At 36.3% G+C, this 24213-nt stretch overlaps 1 protein-coding gene across 5 annotated transcripts; it reads right to left on the bottom strand.

Annotated features, from left to right (window-relative positions):
• Window positions 1-485: 485 nt before the first annotated feature.
• On the bottom strand, window positions 486-3440 carry LOC131639278 (uncharacterized). Of its 5 annotated transcripts, XM_058909778.1 has the most exons (6): window positions 3309-3389; window positions 2315-2506; window positions 1971-2114; window positions 1718-1863; window positions 1507-1637; window positions 486-955 (listed from the first exon to the last, which is right to left on the bottom strand). In XM_058909778.1, the coding sequence occupies exons 3-6, from the start codon at window positions 2046-2048 to the stop codon at window positions 498-500; spliced, it is 813 nt and encodes a 270-aa protein (XP_058765761.1). In that variant the 5' UTR covers window positions 2049-2114; window positions 2315-2506; window positions 3309-3389; the 3' UTR covers window positions 486-497. The 5 variants fall into 5 exon arrangements, with proteins under 5 accessions (XP_058765761.1, XP_058765760.1, XP_058765758.1 ...); XM_058909777.1 differs by lacking the exon at window positions 2315-2506 and having other exon boundaries at window positions 3309-3440; XM_058909775.1 differs by having other exon boundaries at window positions 1971-2474; window positions 3309-3434.
• Window positions 3441-24213: the final 20773 nt, after the last annotated feature.

The following is a 24213-nucleotide window of genomic DNA, read 5'->3' as shown; positions in this document are numbered from 1 at the left end:
CCGGGAATAATTCCTCTTGGGTGGATGTGCCTTTTTTTTGTTCAAAGGAATTTTTTAAGATGTTTCACCGGGAATAATTCATCTTGAGGTTTGAACCAAGGAATTCTAATTAGGAAAGAGCCTTCACTGGGAAGACATTCTCAATCCTAGGCCATGGTCCTATAATATATATACAGTTTATTTATACTAAGGTTGTTCTTAGACGGAGTTCTAAACAGTACATATACAATTTATATTTGACAGTAATTTAAATGAAAGCTGTAAAGCCTAACCTGGATAAAGAGGAGGCCTTTGAAAGATGTATATACAAAGCTTTACCATCAGCTTAGTTGTTTATTGATAACAGTTGAATTGTTTTTTGAAAACAGTTGAATTGTTTATTGAAAACATTTTAATGTTTATTGAAAATAGTTTTGAAATGTTTATTGAAAATAGTTTTGAAATGTTTATTGAAAATAGTTTTGAAATTTTCTTGTTTTAATTTCTCTTATTTGACGTCAAACTTCATCCTCCTTAGCTCCGCAAAGAGAATCCAAAACCCATTCATTATCTGATAACACCAAAAGTTTCATCTTTCCCTTTCCCTTTATCCAAATCAAACCTCTTAGAATTGCCTGTCTCTCAGTTTTGCTTGATTTTGGAAGATCTGTGTCGCTTGCTTTTGGAGCTAGATCCAACTTATAAGCGAAATCGCAAGTCCATTTCTCTGACGCGCTGCTTAGGTATCCACCACAGCCTGCTTTTCCATCCTTAAGCGAACCGTCCACCTTCAGTATCACCTCCTCCTCGTAATTCATTATAAATGATGCCCCTTCAACTTGGGGTTGGTTTAGGACACTGTATAAGCCACCAACTACGGCCGCGGCTGCGGTGGCTGCTCCTGCTATTTTCAAAAACGTTGAACCCAACCCTCCTTCATCTTTTTTTTTCAGCCACTCATCTTCTTCTCTTTCTACTAATTGATGAACCAAGACAATAACTAGATTATGTATATAGGCAAAAGATTAAAGTATAATAGAATCTAAAAGACTTCACCTTTAGACTCTTAAGTAAAAAGAAAATTTATATGATATAGAAATGAATAATAGTACACTCAAGTGGGTGGAATAAATTCTCAGATGAAAAAGACAACATCACATTTCTTAACATATACTACTCATTTCAACTACTTTACTTACTTTAAAAAATGTGACTACAATCCAAGATAAGGAACTTAAATCTTAAACTAGCTGGAGGTTTTAGTTATGTAATTGTACTAAAACAAAGTAGAAATACATATATTATAACCCTAGTTTCATGTTGATTTACTACGTAGGAATCCAAGAGTGCAACACTCGTGTATGAATCTAGGGCAACAAAATGATTTCCTACTGATTTGATATTAGAATTTTTTTACACTTAGGGATTTAGTCTTCAAATAATTAATAGATATCATAATGTTCAACATTAATATAAAGCGAGCTAAGCTTATAAAATACTCAATGAAAGTGTGCTCGACAGTTCTACCTTCAGCAACAGCCGCTCTCCCTCCCATGTAAGCAAGATATCGCATGAGTAACTTAGTACTTTCTGTTTTACCAGCACCAGTTTCACCACTTACCAATATCGAATGGCTGATTCCATCATTTATCATGAGCCTAAATACACATATAATTTATATAGTCAGATTTTATAAGCTAACAGTATACTCTAATCACAGGATATGTATGAAAATTACCTATATGCTGCATCGGCAACAACGAAGGGATGTGGACTTATCTCACCAAATGCTGCTCCTATGTATTGCGCCATCATATGGCTATCATATAAATGAGGAAGCTTTATGAACGGGTTCACAGCAATCAATATATTCCCAGTGTAAGTCTGAAAGTAAACCGTTGAAATTGCACAAGTTAATACAACATGAATGAAAACATGAAAAATCACACAAAAGACATCATCTAAGGAGCGTTGGGAACCAAAATGCGTACATAAATTTCATTGATTTCGTATCTTGATCTCAGATTACTTAGGACTCCGTGTTCGTGCAGGTACGCGAGCTTTGTCATATCATCCACTTCACATGGTGGAACTTCGGTATCTTTATGATAAATACTATAGGCTTTGACAACAACCTGCATATTGCAAATCAGACATAGGATGGGGACACAATAAACAAATTCTAAAGCATCAGAAAGTTTAAAATTCGGAGTTAAAAGAAAGTGCATATGTACATATTATGAATATTCTTCAAAGATTCAAACAAATCAAAACATTCATGTAAAACAAGTAATTCAAAAAACAGAGAAATGCATCTGTGAAGGCCAAGATTAACTTTGAGCAAATATTAAAAAATGCACTCAGCGTCTTCCCGGAAGTGCAAAGGACTTGATTTGTTCTCCATTAATCTCCAAGACCTCGCCATCTATCCAAGCTACATTAGAATCCTCCAACAAAACATGGGTCCCAACTATAAGATTGGCATAAGCAGCAGCCTACAATCCAAAATTTATGCCCAATCAAGCCCCTAGGGTAAAGCTCATAAAAACACCAGAAAATGGAAAGGTCAACGTTGGACAAAATTAAAGAATATAGAAAAAGAAGCTATCTACACTTATGCCAATGAAAAAAATTCAATCAATCAACAACATATTGGTGGTATATTTATTTAGTAATAATCAGCAATTTCAATCCATCATGGTCAGATTTCAAAAACAGACTAATAGATTTGAATAACCAATTCAAAACAGAAGATTTATAAGTCAGATGAAATAATTCACAAAATTCATAGTGAAATAATTGTCAGCTAGCAATAAGAAAGAGCAACATTCATAAAAAAAAATAAAAACAACCACTATTGATTGTAACATTAATCAATTCTAAGATAAAAGACAAAGACCCTAATCTGTTTTCTATTGTATTACATCAGCAAATAAGTTCAGTAACATAAGGAAAACAGCATCAACAACTCCATTTGCATCAATATAACGAACACCACAACCTCATTAGAATCTACAATAAAAAACCACACCCCCATTATCCTAAAAAAAATTCAATTCCAACAGACTAGAAATTGACTAAACATCAATTTGTAAACACATAAACCGTAAACCAACAGAATATTTGAGAGAAGGATGAAGGGATGAAGAGAGTTAGGGTTTCGATGAAATCTTGAAGAAGATTTCGGAAATGGTGAAGGGATAAAGAGATTTAGGATTCGTAACAGATGATTGAGGATAGTGAGATGAAGGTGAAACAGAGATGAACTCTGAGATGAAAGTGAAGTAAAGATGAAGGTGGAACGGAGATGGAGGTGAAAGGAAACTAACCTGTAAGCGGAGATGGAGGCGGCAGCAGCGGCGCATCGAGAAGCAGCGGCGCAACGAGATGGAGATGGAGTTAGGGTCTCGTCTTCTTCTTTTGAATTTTCTTTTCTATTTCTTTGGCGCAACGAGATGGAGAGTTAGGGTCTTGTTCTTTCAATTTGTTTTTTTTAATTAAAAAAAAATAGAAAATAAAATAAAAAGATAGACGGAAACTAAAAAAAAGAGGGAACTTTTGGAGGAGTTTTTTTTTGGGTTTTGGCCACAGTTTGAACTGAAAACTATAAGGCCGCGGTTTTTTAATTGCGGCTTAAAATATCTAGCGTTACATAACTGTGGCAACTGAGGTAAAGGCCACAGTTTCACACTCCGGATTCAATAGTTTAAAACGTATTTCTACGATTTGAAAACCATGGCAAAAGCGTGTATCTGGCCATAGTTCCAGAGCTGTGGAAAAATTAAGCGTGGTCGTAGGCCAAAAATGTAGTAGTGCTCGTTTCTGATCACGAAACTGGTCTCAGTTGTAGCAACCTCCCCTCGTTTCGGATTTTTGATCGCTAAACTTGTGTCAGTTGTAATAATGTTACTTGAAAAAGGTAAGCAACCTCCCCTCGTTTCGGATTTCTTATCGCGAAACTGGCATCAGTTGTAATAATGTAACCTTAAAAGGTAAGCAACCTCCCCTCGTTTCGGATTTCTGATTGCGAAACTGGTCTTAGTTGTAGTAATGTTACCTGAAAAAGGTAAGCAACCTCCCCTCGTTTCAGATTTCTGATCGCGAAACTGGTCTTAGTTGTAGTAATGTTACCTGAAAAAGGTAAGCAACCACCCCTCGTTTCGGATTTCTGATCGCGAAACTGGCCTCAGTTGTTGTTTTGGACGATATCTCTGATAAAGAGAAAATCTCCAAGGGTTTGTTTCCTCATCAAACTTCTCACCAATGTTTGTTGGGGAGATGCCATTTGATGGATGATAAGAAACTTACCATACTTTCCTTCAATTTGATGTCTTCGAAGGAATGCCATATGATCGTGCGTCCTTTTGAGGAGCTAATGACCCTGTTTGAAAGTGGACGACCTGTCTTCGGGATGGAAACTGCCATTCATCGATTTATGCTAGGGAGTTAATAAACTGTCTTTCAGGAGGAAAACTACCATTCGTCAACTCTTTGGGGATAAGTGTCATGGAAGTAGACAAACTATTTCTTGAAAAGAAACTGCCATTCATTGGGTCCTCGGGGTTTAAATAATAGACAAACTTCATTTCTTGAGAAGGACTGCCATTTGCCGACTACTAGGGAAATAAAAAGGTGAGCAAACTGTCTTTTTGAGGAAAACTTGCCATTTGTCGACTTCCCGGGGAATATTAAGAGTAAACAAACTATCTTCTTGAAGAAGACCGCCACCTGTTAACTCTAGCTGAGGAATCCTTAAGCAAAACAAACAATCTTCCTAAAGAAGACTTCCATTTGTCGACTCGTCGGGGAACTCCTGGATGTGAACAAACTATCTTCTTGAGGAAGATATCCATTTGTTGAATCCGTGGGGAAATCCAAAAAGGGACAAACTATCTTCATGAGGAAGATTGTCATTTGTCGATCTGCTGGAGAATCCAAAAAGAATAATCATACTATCTTCTTGAGGAAGATTGCCATTTGTTGACTTTTTTGAGGAAGTATTGGAGGTGAGAAAACTATCCTTTTGAAAAAGATTGCCATTTGTCGACCCTGGCTGGGGTATCCCAAAAGTGAACAAACTATCTTCTTGAAGAAGATTTGAAGGAGTGAAAAACACATAGAAAGGGGCGTATTGAATAAGTGTAACTCAAAAACTTTGAAGATAAAAACAATGAACACAATTATTTTTATCCTGTTTCGTTGTTAACCAAACTACTCCATTCCACCCCTGACAAGGTGATTTACCTCAACTGAGGATTTAATCCACTAATCCAACTGATTAGAGTGGTTTTCCACTTAGATACCCTCTAAGCATTATAGAGTCTAAAGATCACAACTTGATCACTCAAGGAATCCTTTTACAATCAATGTAAAGTAAAGTTTACAAGAGTTTAAATGCTTCTAATAAAGCTGTGATCACAATTGTGATATTTCTCTTAAGTTCTATTCTTAACACTCACTAAATATTACAAAGAGTTTGTGAGGTTGAAGATGAAGTTCTTTAGATTTTGAATTTGACAGCGTTTCTGTAAGTTTTGCGCAAGTGTTGTATGTTGCTTCTGATCATAACTTCTATTTATAGGCGCTTGGGAGGAAATGACCGTTGGGATGCATTTAATGCTTTGCGTGAATAGTACAACGCTGCATTTAATGTTTCACACTTTTGTCAACTACCTTGAGCCTTGCTTTTGCTGCTTTTACTGAATTTTCCTTTTGTAGCTTCTAACAATCCTTTTGTCCGTCAGAGATTTGACGTTACAGCCTTTCATCTTGTACTTTCTTTTGGACTCAGATTTGTAGATAACAATATTTGAATATCAGAGTCATCAGCTTTGGTGTAGAGCATCTTCTGTCTTCTGACTTTGAAGAGCTTTAAGCGTGATACCATCAGAACTTTAGAGCTTGTACTTCTAACTTCTATTCTTCTGATGCTTTCCAGTTCATGTTCTGATTCTACATGACCATCTTCTGATGTCTTTCCAGACCATGTTCTGATGAAGCTATCCAAAACTTTTTGAGTCAGTGCTTCTGAATGCTGATTTGTGCATACTCTTTTATACTTTTGCTGAAATGGAAAACGTAATGGATTAGAGTACCACATTGTCTTATACAAATCTCATACTTAATGCTGTCATCAAAACTAAGAATATTGATCAGTGTCATACCCCAATTTTTGACCTAAGATACCACCTCATATCATTACATATACATCATTTGCATCTCTAACAAATTGCATAGCCTGTGTTTGCTACTTTTGACTCAGCAGGATTTAAACAAGAAATAACTCATCAGTACAAGTAACAATCAATTAGGGTTTTTTTCTCCCTTCATCTCAAATGAATAATCTTCATCAACAATCAACATTTGGTCCTCAAAGGTTCATTTCAACAAGCTCAAAGGCTCTGAATCAACCAGATTATGGTTTTGACTGAAGATAGCATACTCCTGACTTTTGCTCAGGATTTGACCTAATGACTTGGGACATGACCTCAAGACCCCAAGTACATCATTTTAACCTAATCTATTGGCTCAAGACATCTCCTACACAAGGATTGATCAACAGTGAAATTTCAAATCATCAGAATAGGGTTTTGAACTATCAGGGACTAAAATCAGGGATCACATTTGGGAAACCCTAAAAAGCTCCAGGGGATCACTCAAAGGTTTCAATCATCTTCAAATGATCCCTATGACAATATCCAATGGAAATTGTATTTCAATTCAAGATCCACAGTCATCAATTTCATCAGGTCGACAATTAGGGTTTTTGACCTAATTCACCTGAACAACTGACTTTTTAATCAGAACATGGTGCCACAACTTAAACCATGGCTCGAGGTCCTCCAATAACTCAATGTGATCCATTCATACCATTCATTTGGTGAGGATAGTTTGGTTCATTTGATATCTCCATAAACACGATTCGTCTAAAAAAGTCAACTGTACAAGATCACCATTGACTTTTTGGAAATTTTGGTCAACCATGACTTTTGAAGTTTTAAATCATCAATATATGATATATGAAGTCATTTGATCAAGGAAAATCAAGAAAATTAATCAAGAATCAAAAAGTCAAAAGTTTGACTTTCATACTTCGAAAATTTTCTAAGTGTTTTTCAATGGTTTTTTCCAAACTTTGGAAGGGAATAACTCAAATTTTCACCTACAAACTGAAAAAAACTTCCAACATGAAAGTTGTAGATTTTGATCCAATGAACAACTTTTTCATATATAATTTTTTTTCCAAAAGATCAACCATTTAAGAGATATGGAGCTTCAAAGTTGGTATCTTTTGAAAAATTCACTCAAAATCTCACTTTCTTCAAAGTTCATGGATCTTTTTCACCCATTTCTTTAAAGGTATTGAAGAAACTTTCAACTAGGGTTTTGAAGTACATAACATGAGCTTTCCAAAATGTCCAAGAGCATGAAAAAATATGGAGCATAGCTATGGTTTTGAATTTTGTCATTAGAGGTCATTATGCTTAAAGTTTCACACCCTTTCACAAAGTTATGAACACTATATGACCTATAATGCAAGCAATGATACACATATGCAATAATTGGAAGATATTTTCTAGTTTGAGATCAGATTGCAAAGAGATAAGAAGCTTGGAAGATTAACCATGGTTAAATCATTTTAACCATTTGCATTTAATGTGAAAGATTCCATTTTATCTCCAAATGCCAAATCACCATTCTACGATCAACTTGCAAGCCTTTGTATTCAGAAAACTTGGCCTATAAATAGAGGTTTAAACTTCATTCAAAATCACACCAAAACATCTCAAAGCATCTGTTTTCTCTCTTCTTTCTTAAGTTGCAAGTTTCATGAGTTTCAAAGAGGAAGAATTGCAATTTCCATCTCTTGCAATTTCTAAGCAAAGTGTTGCTTCTAACACTTCCTAAACATCATATGGAAGTTGTTTGATCCATTCACACACCCCAAAAACACCTAAATCTCAGAATCACTACCTCACTTCCATATGAACACATATTGAGCCTTATCATGCCAAATTTCATTCAAGCTCATTTCTGTCCAAACTAACACTTCTAACATCATCCATATATCACATATGAACTATCCAATCCATCACATATAGCCTGTAACCTCAGAATCATCAAGCTCGATTCATACTTGGCCCTACTACAGATCGGGTTCCATGGAGTGATCCAGATGAATTCAGTTCATTCCAAACATTCAAACATGTTCCATAATCATCATTGAAGTTGTCCAGATCAAGAAACAACATATGTAACACCTCCAAGCAAGAATTCGATTCTCAGTTTTGCAAAATTTTAAGGTAAGTGTTTTAAACTTCAAACTCCATCATACATGCAGCATAAATGAAATATTGCTTTGCCATCTTGTTTCTGCACCATCACTGAATAATAACCCTCAATCAATTGCATCATATCATCATCATACACGATTTCACAATGATTTGTCATATTAGGGTTCTTCGTGTTCATCAGAAAATTATTGGTCTTAGGGTGAAAATAAATGAAATTAAATGGTACCATCATGTTCCTGGTGAAAAATCGAGCAAGATAGACTATCTACTCGAACAAAACAATCCAGTTTTGAAGATTTTCAAAAATCAAATTAGGGTGTGTTCTTGGCGCCATTTTTTGCGAAGGAAATTTGAAAATTGAGTTTGAAATATAACCTATTCGTTGCAAGTGTTAAACAGACCACGCGCGTGGTCCAGTTGGCTATGTTTTTGGATGATAAGCATAAGGGCGTGGGTTCAAGCCCTTTGAAAGACAAAACCTCTTTTTTAACACTATTTTTCTTCATTTTTCTTCACAACTTCAATCCATTAATTAACCAGTCAAATTAATTCATTTTCACTTCATTTTTTGTACACTCTTTATTTAATATGTATATTTTATGAATGTCCAAGAAAATCACAAAAATATTTATTATTTGGTATATTTTTATTAGGTTTAAAATGACATGTTTTTAGTGTTTTTTTAATACTTTAAAATATTGTTTTTCATTTGATTTTCAAATTTATTCACTTGTAATTATTTTTGTGATCAAACCCTAATCTCTTAGTTCTTAATTAAGCATAAAATTTGTTTTTTATCTTAATTAAGTGGACTCTTTCAAAATTTCAAACTGTTTTAAAACAAACGATCATAGTTTTTCAAAATGATAAACCATTTCTTTTTGGTTTTCTTTTCAAAAGAAACTCTTGATTAAATCTTTTTTGATTGATCAATTGATTTTCAAAACATGGGCCTCTCGAATATTAGAGAGTGTAAGTCTCATTCCTTTTCTTTGTACAGTTTTTCTTTAAACAAAAAACTTCTTTCAACACAAAACTTTCAAACTGTTTTCAAACGATGAAACCTTGCGTCTGTTAATAAAACGATCAACCATGTTTTACATACACCTTTTTGTACATACCTCGATCAATTTGATTTTTAACCTCGAATAACAAATCAAAAATGAAGGTTTTCTTTAAATCTTCCCAAAAATACCATGGGCCTCCATGTAGGTATAAGTCCCAACCCCCCTTGTAAATACTTGTTTACATAGCTTTTGAATAAACTCAATGGGCCTCTCCCCGAGTATAAGTCCCGAGCCCCGTGTATACAAACGGATCATCCTTACAGGTATATTTCCTTCATAAACTCCATTGTATACACACACTTCGTCATATATATGTGCTTATTCATATACTTGTTCATGTTTGTTCATACTTGTTCATGTGTTTGTTCATATTATCTATGCTTGTTGAACTTAGTACAACACTAGGTTCCCCATAGCCTCCTATTGGGCTTCGTGCAAAGAATCTCCCTAGTTTAGGTTAGGACATAGAGTATGGTTTCCCGGTGAAATCGCTCTAAGAGCTCAAACCAACTATACCATGCCTCCTCTTGGGCTTTGTACAAACGACTTGTCCCTCCCATAGCCTCCTCTTGGGCTTACAATGCAAGGACCCTCGATTGTCCCTCCCATAGCCTCCTCTTGGGCTTACAATGCAAGGACCCTCGGATAGCCTCCTCTTGAGCTTCGTACAAGGACCCACGGGCTTCTTATAAGCATCCCCAATATCCAAATCAAATACCTACTAGTGCAAAAAACACATTTTAAATCAGACATTTTAAATCATATGTTTTCCACTTGATTTAAAAACTTGAAAAAGCTAGGACACAGATTGCCTAATAAAGCGAATAATATTTAAATCTCTTAATCTGATTTAAAAATAATTTTTTATAATTTAAATAACTAGGTGAGATACAAAAGTTCCTAATACATCTAATATTATTCCCTCTCTTCTCCGCGAAAACACAATTTTTCCCTCTGTTTTTTCACAAAAGCACCCTCACACGTTTTCTCTCTCAACCCTTTCATTTCTTACTTGGTGACTGAAAGAAACCCTAAACATGTTTCCTCTTTCTTCTCTCTCGTCGGCGGCAGAAACAGTAATCACGTTTCCTTTTCACTTTCTCTCTCTGCGCCAAACAAACCATCGATTGCCTTCTCACTTTCCTTCTCTGCAACGACAAATACGTTGCTGCACTTTCCGTCGACATTCAGATTTCCTGATTCTCCACCTCTGCTTCTGTACAGATTTTCCAAGGTCAGTTCAGATTTAGGTATTTTTCAAGGTTAATTTAGGTTTAGTTTGAAGTTTGTTTGAATTCCCATGTTTCTGTTTCATAAATTGAGAATTTGCTTGGAAATCAATGAAGTTTAACCTTGTACAAGCTAACTTTATGTTCATTTATCCATTTATAGTGTCATGAATTGGTTGTTAAGTTAAATTTTGAATTGGTTTTCTATTGATTTTTGTCAAGAAAGATAAGTGGGGTTTTAGGAAATTGAATTAGTTTTCTCTTTCTGCTGGATTTTGTTTTCTCTTTCTACTGGATTTTGTTAGGAGATAAGTGGGGTGTTAGTTGGAACTGAAATTGGAATTGTTAGTGTTGTTAAATTTTGTTGTTACTACTTTTGTATTTATATTCTTCATTTTGATAAAAACCAGAGGTAGAAAATTAACAGAAAATGAACCGTGCTCATGAATTTACTTCCGAAACAAGTACTTGCTTCAATTTGAAATTTGACCTGGTCAGAATTATAAAAATGGCCTTAGTATAATAATATAGAGGAAATGAGATTTTCATTCTTATTATTTTTAGATTCACCTTTAAAATCATCTATATATATGAATGTGACAAAAAAAATGATGGGCGAGTGATGGATTAAAAGAGAGATTTTAATTCCAAAAAAAAAAGAAAAGTGATGCAGAAAAACTATTCAAATAATGAGAATATACTAACATAGATATCTGAAAGTTAATTTTCCTATGGAAGAAATTGTTAGTAAAATGAAAGTTAGTGTTGTTAATTTTCCTACTGGATTTTGCTTTGAAAAAAAAACACATGTTTTATTTAGTCCATAAAAGTTCTAACCAGAAAAGGCAATAGGGATATGTTTGCAGTTTGGTTTTAGCAAAGTCTATGGCCTTCAGTTTTGAGTTTCTTAAAAAATCCTTAAGACAGTTGCAATTTGAGGATCAGAAGTCAGAACATTAGTTTGAGTTGGAAGATAGTGATACCAATTAGTTTGAGTCAGAACGTTGCTTTCTAAAGCTTACTGTTAAGGCATATTGGTTCAATTGTTGACCTGTTTGGTATAATATTTAAATGGTTCTCCAAAATGAGAGTCTATTCACTTAATCTCTTATTAATTGCATTTTGTCATAGTTCCATAACTATGGCTTTTGAACTTAATCCATCTATAGTTAGCACAACACAACATATAGTATCTCCCTTGTTCTTACAGTTGACTGAAGACTTTCCCACTTTTCATCTTGAATTTGCTTCAACCTGTTTCTCACTAAACAATTTTATATATCCAAATTCATAATCTATACCTTTCTACCCCCAAAACATTGTTAAATATCAAAAGAAAAAATCCAAAGCATTTTCATAGAAAATGGGTTGCTTATCAAAGGTCTGTCCCCCTATAATGTATAAAAGGCATGAGAATGGGAGAACATTTTCAATTTTTTTGTTTCATCATGACAAAGCAAACACTTCATTTGACAGAAGAAGTTTGATATGTATTGAGATTAGAGTAGTATAGTCAAATCTTTATATATCTCATTTGTCATAACTAGCACTAGCATCCCTACTTTTTTTATCTACCCATCAAAGATATTATGGAGTTGTGTATGAAGACACAAAATTTACGCATCTCTATTCTACGTATATGGGTAGTGTAAGTACATTTCTACCTCATTTTTACTATTGGATATTTCATATATTTCATCCACGATGATTGTTTTACTCGATAAAAATTGTTGTTGGAATTTATGTGATTTTCATATTCTACTCTCTCAATTTTTCTATATTCTTACAGTGCTATTTGTTAGTTGTTTAATGCATGTATTTCCAGTTTAAGGCCTTTGATGAGCTTTAGGAAAATTTGAATTATAGTTTGATTTGATTATATATGTGAGATTTAAACTTCTGGCTTTTCTATGCTTTATGTGATAGGTTGATACGATATATTTTACTAATAAAGATTGGATTCTAGGAAAAAATTTAGAATTTCATTATTAGCCACTTTTTGATTGTTAGCCACTTGGAATTTGATTGTTAGCCACTTTTTTATGTTGTGCATTTATTCCGTGATATGTTATTTATCTAAATTTGGTGTTTGACTTTAGGTATATAAAACATCTTTGTACTCAGTTGGACAAGACTGACTTGTATGGTTTCATTGACCCAAATTTCAATCAACCACAAAATGACTGAGCTAGTTCGCAGTCTCACATAACTGAAAAGCTGTTTGAGAATGACAAAGACTGTTTTTTTGTACCATACCTCAACAAGTAAGTGTATTTGATCTTCATAATATTTTTTAGTAAATTAGTTTTGTTAGGTAATCACATATATTCGAAATAATTGAAGTTGATTCATTTAATTTTTGTTTTCCATGAAATGTAGTCATCATTGGCAATTACTCATTATTGAGCCAAAAAAATATAATGTAGTCTTCCTATGTTCGATGGGATTGAAGCCAGATAAAAACATCGTTTTTATTGTTGATTCGTAAGTATAATTTATTTCCTTACATATAATTTATGATGTTTTAGAAGGCAAATTTAATAAATATATTTTATTATCGTAGAGCCATAGATGGATATAATAGGTTGAAAGGTTCGAGAAAACAGAGAAAGCCAACATGGACCATTAATCTCAAAGTAAGTTAACAATTTCATGACTAATTTAAAGTTTATTAATAAATTTTATATATGTTATTTATTTACTGTAATTTATGATAATTGTAGTGCCAAAGACAATCTTTCCATTATGAGTGTGGCTATTATATTATGATACATATGTTGAACATTGTATCAGCTGGAATTGTTAATACATGGAATCAGGTATGTTACAAAAAAAAATTATTATGTGTCAATTGTCTTCTTTAATGTTAATACAATATTCTAATATTTTTAAATATTTATTCAGATATTTGGAGATTCAACGCCATTTCATGATGATGACGTTACGAATGTTCAAGAACGTTGTGCAAATTTTATTTTAGAATTCATTTGAAGTAATTTGGTTGGTGCCATTTATTTTTGTGCTTCTTTTGTAAGCAGCATAGTTTGTTTAGCTTTGCTTAGACTAGCTAGTATTTTGATACTACTTTAGTTAGGTTTTGGCAAGAGTTATTTTGTTCAATGGTACTGTTTGTGACATAGTTTCTCGAATATTTTAAAATTGATGGAATTTATTTAAAAATTTGTCCCATGGTACAATTTGTATTATGGTTGTGTATGAAGTTTTTTATTAGTATTTGATTGTGATGAAAATTTTTATTATTCATTATTTATTGTATACTATTATCGAAGAAACAAGAATAAAAAAATTAGTTAAAAAGCGACACTGTGATTTTAAATCAGAGTAAGAGATTTAATGTAACGCCCATATATAAATACATACATCAAAGCATATACGTATACATGATTCCAAGTATTTGGTACTGAAAATACTTATAAGTTCCTAGTCAACACATTATACATATTAATGCCCAAATCCTTAAGTTCTAACAATGGCATAATACATACAAGATGTTCAAAACAAAATACTAAGAACTAGATCAACAATGATCACAAAAGAAAATCCACAACGGAAGCTTCGCCATATCCAAAAGAAACATAAGGAATAAGGAATCAAACTGCTTTCTCCTTACCCTTCGCGGAACCTGTAGTACCTGAAATCAATATATAATGGGGTGAGATACAAAATCTCAGTGAGTTCCCTATCCTATGGATCCTCTCGGCTTTACAAGGTTCTAGCCTATAAGTCTCAAGTCATAAAAGGAACTAGACCTTGAGTTCACACACTAACATTATATGGAATCATACATAGAGTTCAACAACTCAAACATAATATTACTAATCAGAAAACCGTTACCAAGGTATCCCTCTATTCCCGTCCCCTTCTACGTCTAGGAGGTGGCACGAGTCATGGATCCTTTGGGAAATCTTGACATACGAAATGGATTCGGACTCATGAGCCTTCCCTCATGAATCGTCACTTCACATGGCCCGTACACCATCACAAGTCTCTACCCTGTTAGGTTCCATTCGTACACAAAAGTGGGAATCAAACCTGCCAAGATTAATAGTGCCTCTCTGCACAGTGCCTCTCTGCACATGGAATGCCCATTAGCATTCAAAAGAAAATAAAGAAATAAAGGAATAAAGTAGTTCCGGTTAGTACATCATACAATGGTGATTGCTCACGCAAATCACTAGGCCTGTTAGCCTTTCTCCATAAAATTCTAAGTACATGTATGTTCCATATAATGTCTCATCCTAGGTTTCTTTGTTAAGTTACACATACCTAACAAATCCTAGTTTTCCTCACTTATCTGTATTCATATAACAATGAAGTTATTCAACCCTCCTTGATATAACAAAGGCATACCAATCCACCATGAATAGGGCTCAACCAAACGATTATCATTATTTTCTATAACCAATGGCAATTTATCACAATTATAAAGTACATGCTCATCATACCAAAAGCATACCGTTCATATGGTTCCGAACGATAGACAACCCAAGTAATCAAGCAATTTACCGATTCTTAACTAAATAATTCTCCTTTTTATCCCAAAACCTACACTACTAGAAAGTACACGCTTCTAGCCTCCTACTGCTTCAAACGGCGATTAAAACAGAGTTACGGTTCAAAAGTTATGGCCGAAACAGTTTTATGTTTGAAATAAGAATTCTAGTTATGGAAGCTTCAGTTCGCGCCGCGCAACAGCTTGGTCGCGCCGCGAACCCCCAGGCAGTAGCCAACCCTCATAATCTTCAACAATGTTCGCGCCGCTACTAGATGTTCGCGCCGCCAACCTCTGGCAGTAGCAAACCTAATCAAAATCTCATGGTATTCGCGCCGCGAACCCTTGTACGCGCCGCGTACTGATGGCAGAATCAAAACCTCTTAAAAACCTACATAGTTCGCGCCGCGAAGCGCGCGAGAACTGAGTTCTGAGCTCTGTTTCTCACACAGTACTCACGGTTCAAACCGACCAAAACCATTCGAAACCTGTTCTAAATCATACCAATGCATAAAAACAACATATATATGATATGCTTGTGGATTACCAACAATTATTCATGGACATTGATGATTTTTGTTCAAAACCTAGACATCTCTATGAAATCCCTAATATCCAAACTTATGATTTCTCATCCACAATCAAATCTATAAGTTTCTAACTAGAACCCACCTCGATTATGATTCGTTGATGTCGAAGATGAGTCGATTCGGCGGAGAATGATGAAGATCCAAGCTTTTTCCTCTTTTCTCCTCTTGCTCTTCCTTCTCTCTACTTCTTCTCTCTATCTTTCTCTTCTTGTGACCAAATGAAGAAGAAAAGCAAAAGGAAAAGATATAAGAAAATATCTTAAGTTACACTACTAACTCAAATGACCAAAACTATCTCTAATGCACCAATTAATAAGACCTCAGTGTCAGCTGATAACATTAGAGCACTTAATTTAATACGGGGTATTACATTTAAAATAACATTACTAAATCAAGTGAGTTGATTTAAATTTGAGATTCTAAATCGGATCATGTAGATTTAAAAAACTGCATTACGTTTTAATCATTTTTTAAATGTGTCAAACCGATTTAAATACATATTTTTAAATCGTATTAACCGATTTAATAAAATATTTTAAATCGGATCATACCTGATTTAAAATTAAAAACTTTCTAAATCGGTCACTATTAAATCGAAACATCAGCTGATTTAAAAAGTCATTTTTAACCGATTTAAAATGTGTTTATTGTACTAGTGACCCTAAGAGATTAGAAATTTATCATCTCTATGATAGGAGTATCTCTTCTATATCATCACAATCAATCAATCAAACTTTTTTTTTGCCACAAGGCTGGCTAATCAATCAAACCTTTTGCCACCAGGCTGGCTGATTAATCAAAGTTTTTGCCACAAGGCTGGCTTCGTCGAAACTTTTGCCACAAGGCTGGCTGATTAATCAAAACTTTTTGTCACAAGGTTGACTTATCAAAAGTTTTTGCCACAAGGCTGGCTAATCAAACTTGTTTTTTCCACAAGGCTGGCTAAACAAAAATCATCTTTATCATTCTAAGCACCATAAGTGGCACAGCCCAGGTCTTATAATGAAAAGATTTCAAACAAAAAATCAAACAGATGTATGTGATGATATAGATTAGATACATCGAGCATTAAGATGACATTTGTCTCTCACCCTTTGCTTCCACTAGCACAAGTGGGAACTACGATTGCTCTGATTTTCTCAACATCCCTTTGAGAATACGTAGGCACAAGGTCGTATCCTTGGCGAGCAAAACTTCTCCCTCAAACCACTCAAACCTTAACACCCGTAGACCCCGAGCTACAAATGCTCTGATTCCCTCTAAGGGATATGTATGCAGAGGATCGCGATGATCTTTGCGAGCATAATCAAACAAACACCTTAGGTCCCACCTATCTCACAACAGAAACCTCCACCATAACATAGAATGAAACAAAAGTAATAAAGAAACCTATAGAGTACTATAGATACGTTGGGTGCTAATACCTTCCCTTCGTATAACCAACCCTCTTACCCGGAATCTCTCCCCCACTTTTGCATTGCTTTTAATTTTTATTATTTGCTTTGCATTTCTTTTAAGGTTATTGCAACTTTTTTTCCTTTTCCTGCTTTGGAAACAATAAAAAGTTTGGTCGTGATAAAAACAAAAGAAAAATCTTTTTCTTGAGCACTCGAGCCCAAAGAAGGCATCCGGTGTCTCATCCCGAACGATTTTTCCCCGCGACAGAAAAATGGCGACTTCACTGGGGACAAAACTTTTTATTGTTTCCAAAGACAGGGTTAATTCTAATTATTGTGTTTTCATTTCATTCCTGTTACATGTGTGTTTCTTTGTTTCTGTTACTTGTGTGATTCTGTTACAAGTGATACATTATGGACAAATCCTAACCCGGATTAAGTACACATAAGAATTAGGTGGAGGGTATAGTCATGTATGGCATACAAGGAGTTCAGTCCTTAAAAAGCTGGCATGAGAATCCTTCCGCTCAGTGGAGGTTCCTTGTTGGTAGTATATGTTTAGCAAGTTCAATTGCGAAGACATTATTGCTTTCATTGAACTGTAGAAGCTGAGTTGGCTGTAGAACCCATAACCCATCCTGGCCTTATTAGGTTGTGGCGCAAAAACTATTCAGGTGAAGACTTGGATTAGTTGTCATGCAGAGAGCCACACTCAGACGAGTTTTTCTTGAGAATATTGCTAGCTCACAAGTTCAGTTGTGCAAGCCGGTAATATCCGAAAGAAAAATGTAGACTCTGACGTATCAGTAGAACATGTTGTGCAGGTGATTAAACCCTAGTACTATCCCATGTTTGGTTCTCTGACCTCATGCTCGTGACGCTGAACCTTTGAACATATGTGTACCATGTTTGTATTACCATGTTTGTAGAACCATGTTTGCACTACCGTGTTTGCATTATCATGTTTGCCTTACCATGTTTGTATATGCGGCATTCATGCATCCATGCATTCGTACATTCATTGAAAACCCATCTTTTAAAAAAAACATGATTTTTTCCAAAAAAATTTAGAGAATTTTCTTTGCAAACTTTATAGGATTAAGTTATGGAGTGGGTAAAAAGGCATACCAAGAAGTACGGTTTCAAAGCGCCTAATGTGGAAAGACTGAAAGAGTTAGCATCTTTTGTACAAGATCCTTCCGATTTTAGGTAAAGCCATGGAAAGCTTTTGCCTATCTTGAACACTCATGTTGATGAAGGACTTCTCAAAACTCTGGTTCAGTTCTATGATCCCGTCTACCGGTGTTTCACCTTTCCAGACTACCAGTTGGTACCAACCTTGGAAGAATATGCCAATCTTTTGGGTATTCCTGTGTCTGACAAAATACCTTTCAATGGTTTGGAAGCCATTCCTAAGTCACAAGTCATCGCATGAGGTATCCACTTGAAGAAATCTGAAGTAGAGAGTAATTGGACTAACAAAGGAAACCTTCCGGGTTTGACTTCGCAGTTTCTAATAAAGAAAGCCTTTGATTTCATCGAAACTGGTAGCATGATAGCTTTTGAAGCTATACTAGCCTTGCTCATCTATGGGTTGGTTCTGTTTCCCAACATCAACGACTTTGTTGATATCAACGCCATAAAGATCTTTCTGATAGGAAATCTTGTTCCGACTTTGCTTGGTGACATGTATTTCTCTATACATCACAGAAATCGCCAAGGCGGTGGAATCATTATATGTTGTGCACCTCTTTTGTTCAAATGGATTGTTTCACACTTACCTAAGTCTCCTATTTTCATGGAAAACCGAGAAGGCTTGCGTTGGCCTCGAAGGCTTATGTCCCTTACTAATAATGATTTTCATTGGTATACTCTGGCTCGCTGCGCTACAGAAACCATTGATAGTTGTGGAGAGTTCGCCGACGTACCCCTCATTGGTACACAAGGAGGAATTAACTACAATCCGGTCCTAGCCCGACGACAGCTCGGGTATGCAAATTAAACTAAACCCGTCGGTCTCGCTGTGGAATGTTACTTCTACCAAGAAGGGGAGGATCCTCAAGGGTTGAAGACAAGAATGGTAAGAGCTTGGTACGACGTCCGAAGAAAAGAAAAAGGTGGGATAAGGAACTGCATTGCTACAGACGCCTATACCTGTTGGGTGAAGAAAAGAGCAAGGGAGTTTCAAATGCCTTATGATTATGAAAAACCCATGTTCTCTGTGGTATCTCAACTACCCATTATTCCCATTGACACTATAGAACAATACCAAGAGACTTTGGCTAAGATGAGGTTAGAAAAAGACGCTTGGGAAGAAAAATTTCGTAAAACTGATGAGGAAAATAGAAAGTTGAAGAAAAGAGTGAAAGATCACGAAGAAACTCTCTATTATCAAGATGGATGGCTCATGAGTAAAGATGAGAAGATTCGTCGGAAAGACGCTGCAATCAGGAGGTACATCAAAGAAAGCAAGAAAAATCTTGAAGGTTCAACAAGCAACGCTCCGATGCTTGACAATTGGAAGAATGTTGTTGACAAACTGAGGACCGAAAAGGCCGAGTTGAAAGCGTATTATGGGAAAGAAATCATGAAGCTCAAGCTGCATAACGCATTTGGTTCTTCGTCCGATGAAGATGTTTAGGATTTGTTTAGCTTTTTATTTATCATTTGTTTCTGTAAGGAGCTACGCTCCAATGTTGTAACATTTCCCGTTATTTCAATAAAATAATAGTTTGTGTTCAAATGTTTGCAAGAAAATAATCTTTAAAATGTTTGGAAAAAATCATGAACTTCTTTTTACATGCATCATTCTGCATATCGAGTCTGTTGTATAGAGTCTCATCTTTTGGATCTTTCTCCATTAGATCGTCAAGTTGTCGCGTCTCAAAGTTTCTCGACCGTGCTCGCAATCAGATCACAGATACAATACTCGCTCAAGCAAAAGAAGAGTGATGGAAAACTTGGACCAATAGAATATTGAGCTCCGTGGTACAGTGACCACCCTTCAAGAAAAGTTGGAAAGTCTCACTACTCTGGTTGACTCCTTAATGGCCGCACAGAATCAGCAGCCACCACCCAATAGTCAAGCAACGGTAATATCCGAGTCACTACTCCAGTTTCTACAGTTGCATTCAGCATTTCATCTTTCTCCATGCCAGAAGGTTGGGGCACGCCTTTCAGCTTTGGTGCAGGTTTCCGCCATAATTTCTCTGGGGTTCAAACAACCACAACTGAAGCGCCTGTTACACAAGGTTCAGTGTTCACTCCACATCAGGGGGTAACTTTTTCCCGAATCACTATGGCACTCTCTCAACCCACTATGACAGTTCCGACCCCTACGGTTCACACAGTTCCTTATGGTGGCAATGAGATTTATCATGATCACGATGATAGCACAAATCAGCGTAACCTTGTGGAAGATCTCCAAGAACAGTTTAACAAGATTCAGCTAGAAGTCAAGGCTATTCGTGGGAAAGATTTGTTTGGAAAGAATGCCCAGGAACTATGTTTGGTTCCCAGTGTACAAATACCAGCTAAATTCAAGGTCCCTGACTTTGAGAAGTACAAAGGTAGCTCTTGTCCACAATGCCATCTTGTAATGTATGCTAGAAAGATGTCTACTTATGCAGATAATCATCAGTTGCTCATCCATTACTTTCAAGACAGTTTGACTGGTGCCGCACTGAAGTGGCACACAGGATTGGATAGCACCAACATTCGAACATTCAATGACCTAGGTGAGGCCTTTGTTCGAAAATATAAATACAACTCGGATATGGCTCCAGATAGAGATCACCTCTGATCCATGGCTCAGAAAGATCATGAAGCTTTCAAAGAATATGCCCAACGATGGAGAGAAATTGCTGCTCAGATTAATCCACCGTTAAAAGAGAAAGAGATGACAAAGATCTTCTTGAATACTCTTGGCCCGTTTTATTATGAATGCACGATTACTAGTGCTCCAAGTGATTTCACCGAAATGGTAAACATGGGGATGCGTCTAGAAGAAGGAGTCCGAACCGGACGTCTAACTAAAGAAGGTGGATCTTCGAGCGGAACCAAAAAGTTCGGAAGTGGTTTCCAAAAGAAGAAAGAGCAAAGTGTTGACATGGTATCCCAAGGAAAGCCAAGAAGGAACGTCAATCGTCAACATCAGGTAGCTGCTATTGCGCCAGTCGTCAATACAGTACCAAATCCGGTATTTACCCCACAGTTTCAACAACAACAGCCTCGACAACAGGCTCAACAGTTTAACAACAATCAGAATTGTATGCAAAGAGCTCCAAAGTTCGATCCGATTCCAATGACCTATACAGAATTGTACCCTGCTTTGATTGAAAGAGGTCTTGTTCAAACTAAAGCACCACCACCAGTACCTGAGAAACTCCCATGGTGGTACAAAGCTGAGGTCTCATGCCCTTATCATCAAGGAGCACATGGCCATGATCTTGAGCATTGCATAGCTTTGAAATATGAAGTTTAGAGGTTGGTTAGATCTAACCTCCTCTCTTTCAGAAATTTGAATCCAAATGTGCAAGCAAATCCGCTGCCCAATCATGGAGGACAGGTTGTAAACATGGTGTATGGATGTCCTGGTCCATACCGAATCTATAATATCAATTTCTCAAGAGCAGATTTGGTACAAATGCACGCCACTCTCTGTCAAGGGCAGAATATTCGCCAGTATCACTACGGTTCCTGTAGCGTATGTTGTGTAGATCCTCACGGATGTTCGACTGTGAGAAGAGATCTTCAAGTTTTGCTAGATGATGGTACTATTCAGATCTACAGAAATAGAAATGAAGATGAAGTTAACATGATAGGATGTTATCCGCATGAGCTTTTAGTCTCATATATACACTCCGAAATGCCTAAAGTTAACGTCATCGTTCCTCATTTCATCATGCCCGAGCGCATAGAAGTTACCTACAACAAGCCAAGGGTTCCTATTGCTCCTTTGATCATTTGTCTACCCGGACCTGTTCCGTATGACTCTGACAAGGCAGTTCCATACAACTACAATGCAACAATGATAAAGAATGGACAAGAAGTTCCTTTACCTACTCTTTCATCTGTCGTAAACATCGCTGATGTGAGATGAGTAACAAGAAGTGGACGTGTGTATACTCCACTACCTCCAAAGCAGCCTGTTGCTCCTGCAACCGGGCAAAATCCTGTCAATACACCAGTGGGGAATCCTGAGGAAACTCCTGTCAGTAATACAAACACTGATGTTGGTCAATCCAGTGGAACCAATGTCAATCCTGACTTTGATGAAATTTTGAAGCTTATCAAAAGAAGTGAGTACAAAATTGTGGACCAGCTTATGCAGACTCCTTCAAAGATCTCAATACTTTCATTGCTTTTAAACTCTGAAGCCCACAGGGAAGCCCTGATGAGAGTCTTGGATCAAGATTTTGTAGATCATGATGTGACTATTGGCCACTTTGATGGGATAATAGCTAACATAACAGCTTGCAACAATTTAAGCTTTTGTGATGAAGAACTCCCCGAGGAGGGCAGAAATCACAATCTTGCTTTGCACATTTCTATGAACTGTCAGTTGGACTCTTTGTCTAATGTGTTGGTAGACACCGGATCTTCCTTGAATGTGATGCCAAAGACGACTCTTGCTCGTTTATCTTACCAAGGAATGCCTATGAAGTTCAGTGGTTTAGTGGTCAAAGCATTTGATGGATCGTGAAAATCTATTATCGGCGAAGTCAACCTTCCCATGACAATTGGCCCACATACATTTCAAATCACCTTCCAGGACATGGACATTCAAGCTGCTTATAGCTGTCTGTTAGGACGACCATGGATTCATGAAGTAGGGGCAGTAACCTCTACGCTCCATCAAAAGTTAAAATTTGTAACAAATGGAAAATTGGTAACAATAAGTGGAGAACAAGCCTTGATGGTGAGCCATTTATCCATTTTCTCTTTCATTAGTGCTGATAATGTGGAAGGAACGCAATTCCAAGGTCTCTCTTTAGAAGACGAATCTTCCAAAAAGAAAGCGTCAATTTCTTCTTACAAAGAGGCAGTAAAAGTAGTGAAAGATGGAACTACCACTGGCTGGGGGCAAGTTGTGATCCCTACCAAGAATGAAACCAGAGCAGGACTCGGATGTTCACCAATGTTCTCAAACTACACCAAGAAGGATGAAACCTTTCGTCCGATCAAATAAACATTCATTAGTGGAGGATTCCTTAACCCAATCCCTCAAGAGGTTAATGTCCTTATCGAAGAATGCATCGAAGAAGGTCTACGTGATCCTGAAGAAGAATGGAAATGTTATCTCAATGACTCGGGATATATATCTCAGGAAGAACCATATGCACCATTCTATCCTCCTTCATAGAAATCCAAGGGCAACGAAATTGAGCCTGTTCCTGCAGAAATCTGGGACACCTTGGGACAACCAAGTGGCAAATATGATTATATGGTGAAATATACTGCACCTGAAAGTTCAAAGATTGCGATTGAAGATATCCAACCAACGGGATGGAGAGATTCCTTTGAATATAATAGTCAACTAGAAGAGGTTTATCAGCCCTCTCAATTTTCTCAGCAGCCTGAAATTACTGAAAATTTCAACGCATCTACCAAGATTTATAATTTGAAGATGGTTATTATCACATAAATGCCATTTTTGAAGATGAAGGGGAAGATGGCCCCGCAGTTGACTCAGAAAGTGTCTCTAACAATGAGTCTCTTCATCCTGAAGACTGAGAAATACATCCTGAAAATTCTGAAGATTGTGACTCATCATATGCTCTTCAAGAAGTAGAAGAAGACCGTTTCAACTTCACAAAGAACAAAGGTGACAAACCAGGACCTTAAAATCCTGCTCGACCAGCGGTCAATGTCAATACTGAAGATAATTCTGAGGAAAATTTTCCTGAATACATAATACACAGAGGAGTTCGTTGCTACTGGAAAGCTGTCAACGTCCCGAATATTGTTCGCCGCTCAAAGTAATCACCTCGCTGTTATTTTGACCTCCTGCCTGGCCCAAAGCAGAAAGATGTTTTATAGGGCTTTGCTTTTAAATGTTTTGCCCAAATAAGTTTGTGTATAGGGCTTTGTTTTTAATAGTTTCCCTCTTTGTCCTGCCCAAGACAAATGAGTTTGTGCTTAG

Source organism: Vicia villosa, unplaced genomic scaffold (genome assembly GCF_029867415.1).
Source record: "Vicia villosa cultivar HV-30 ecotype Madison, WI unplaced genomic scaffold, Vvil1.0 ctg.002577F_1_1, whole genome shotgun sequence".
Taxonomy (NCBI): Eukaryota; Viridiplantae; Streptophyta; class Magnoliopsida; order Fabales; family Fabaceae; genus Vicia; species Vicia villosa.
Note: the sequence above shows the minus strand (reverse complement) of the source record. Positions and strands in the feature narration are given on the sequence as shown.

Coding starts and splice junctions, on each gene's coding strand:
- LOC131639278 (XM_058909775.1), bottom strand. CDS start 2,207: ATGCACTTTCTTTTAACTCCGAATTTTAAACTTTCTGATGCTTTAGAA. Junction 1,864..1,970: donor ACGAAATCAATGAAATTTAT/GTACGCATTTTG, acceptor GTTTACTTTCAG/ACTTACACTGGGAATATATT. Junction 1,638..1,717: donor GTTGCCGATGCAGCATATAG/GTAATTTTCATA, acceptor ATGTGTATTTAG/GCTCATGATAAATGATGGAA.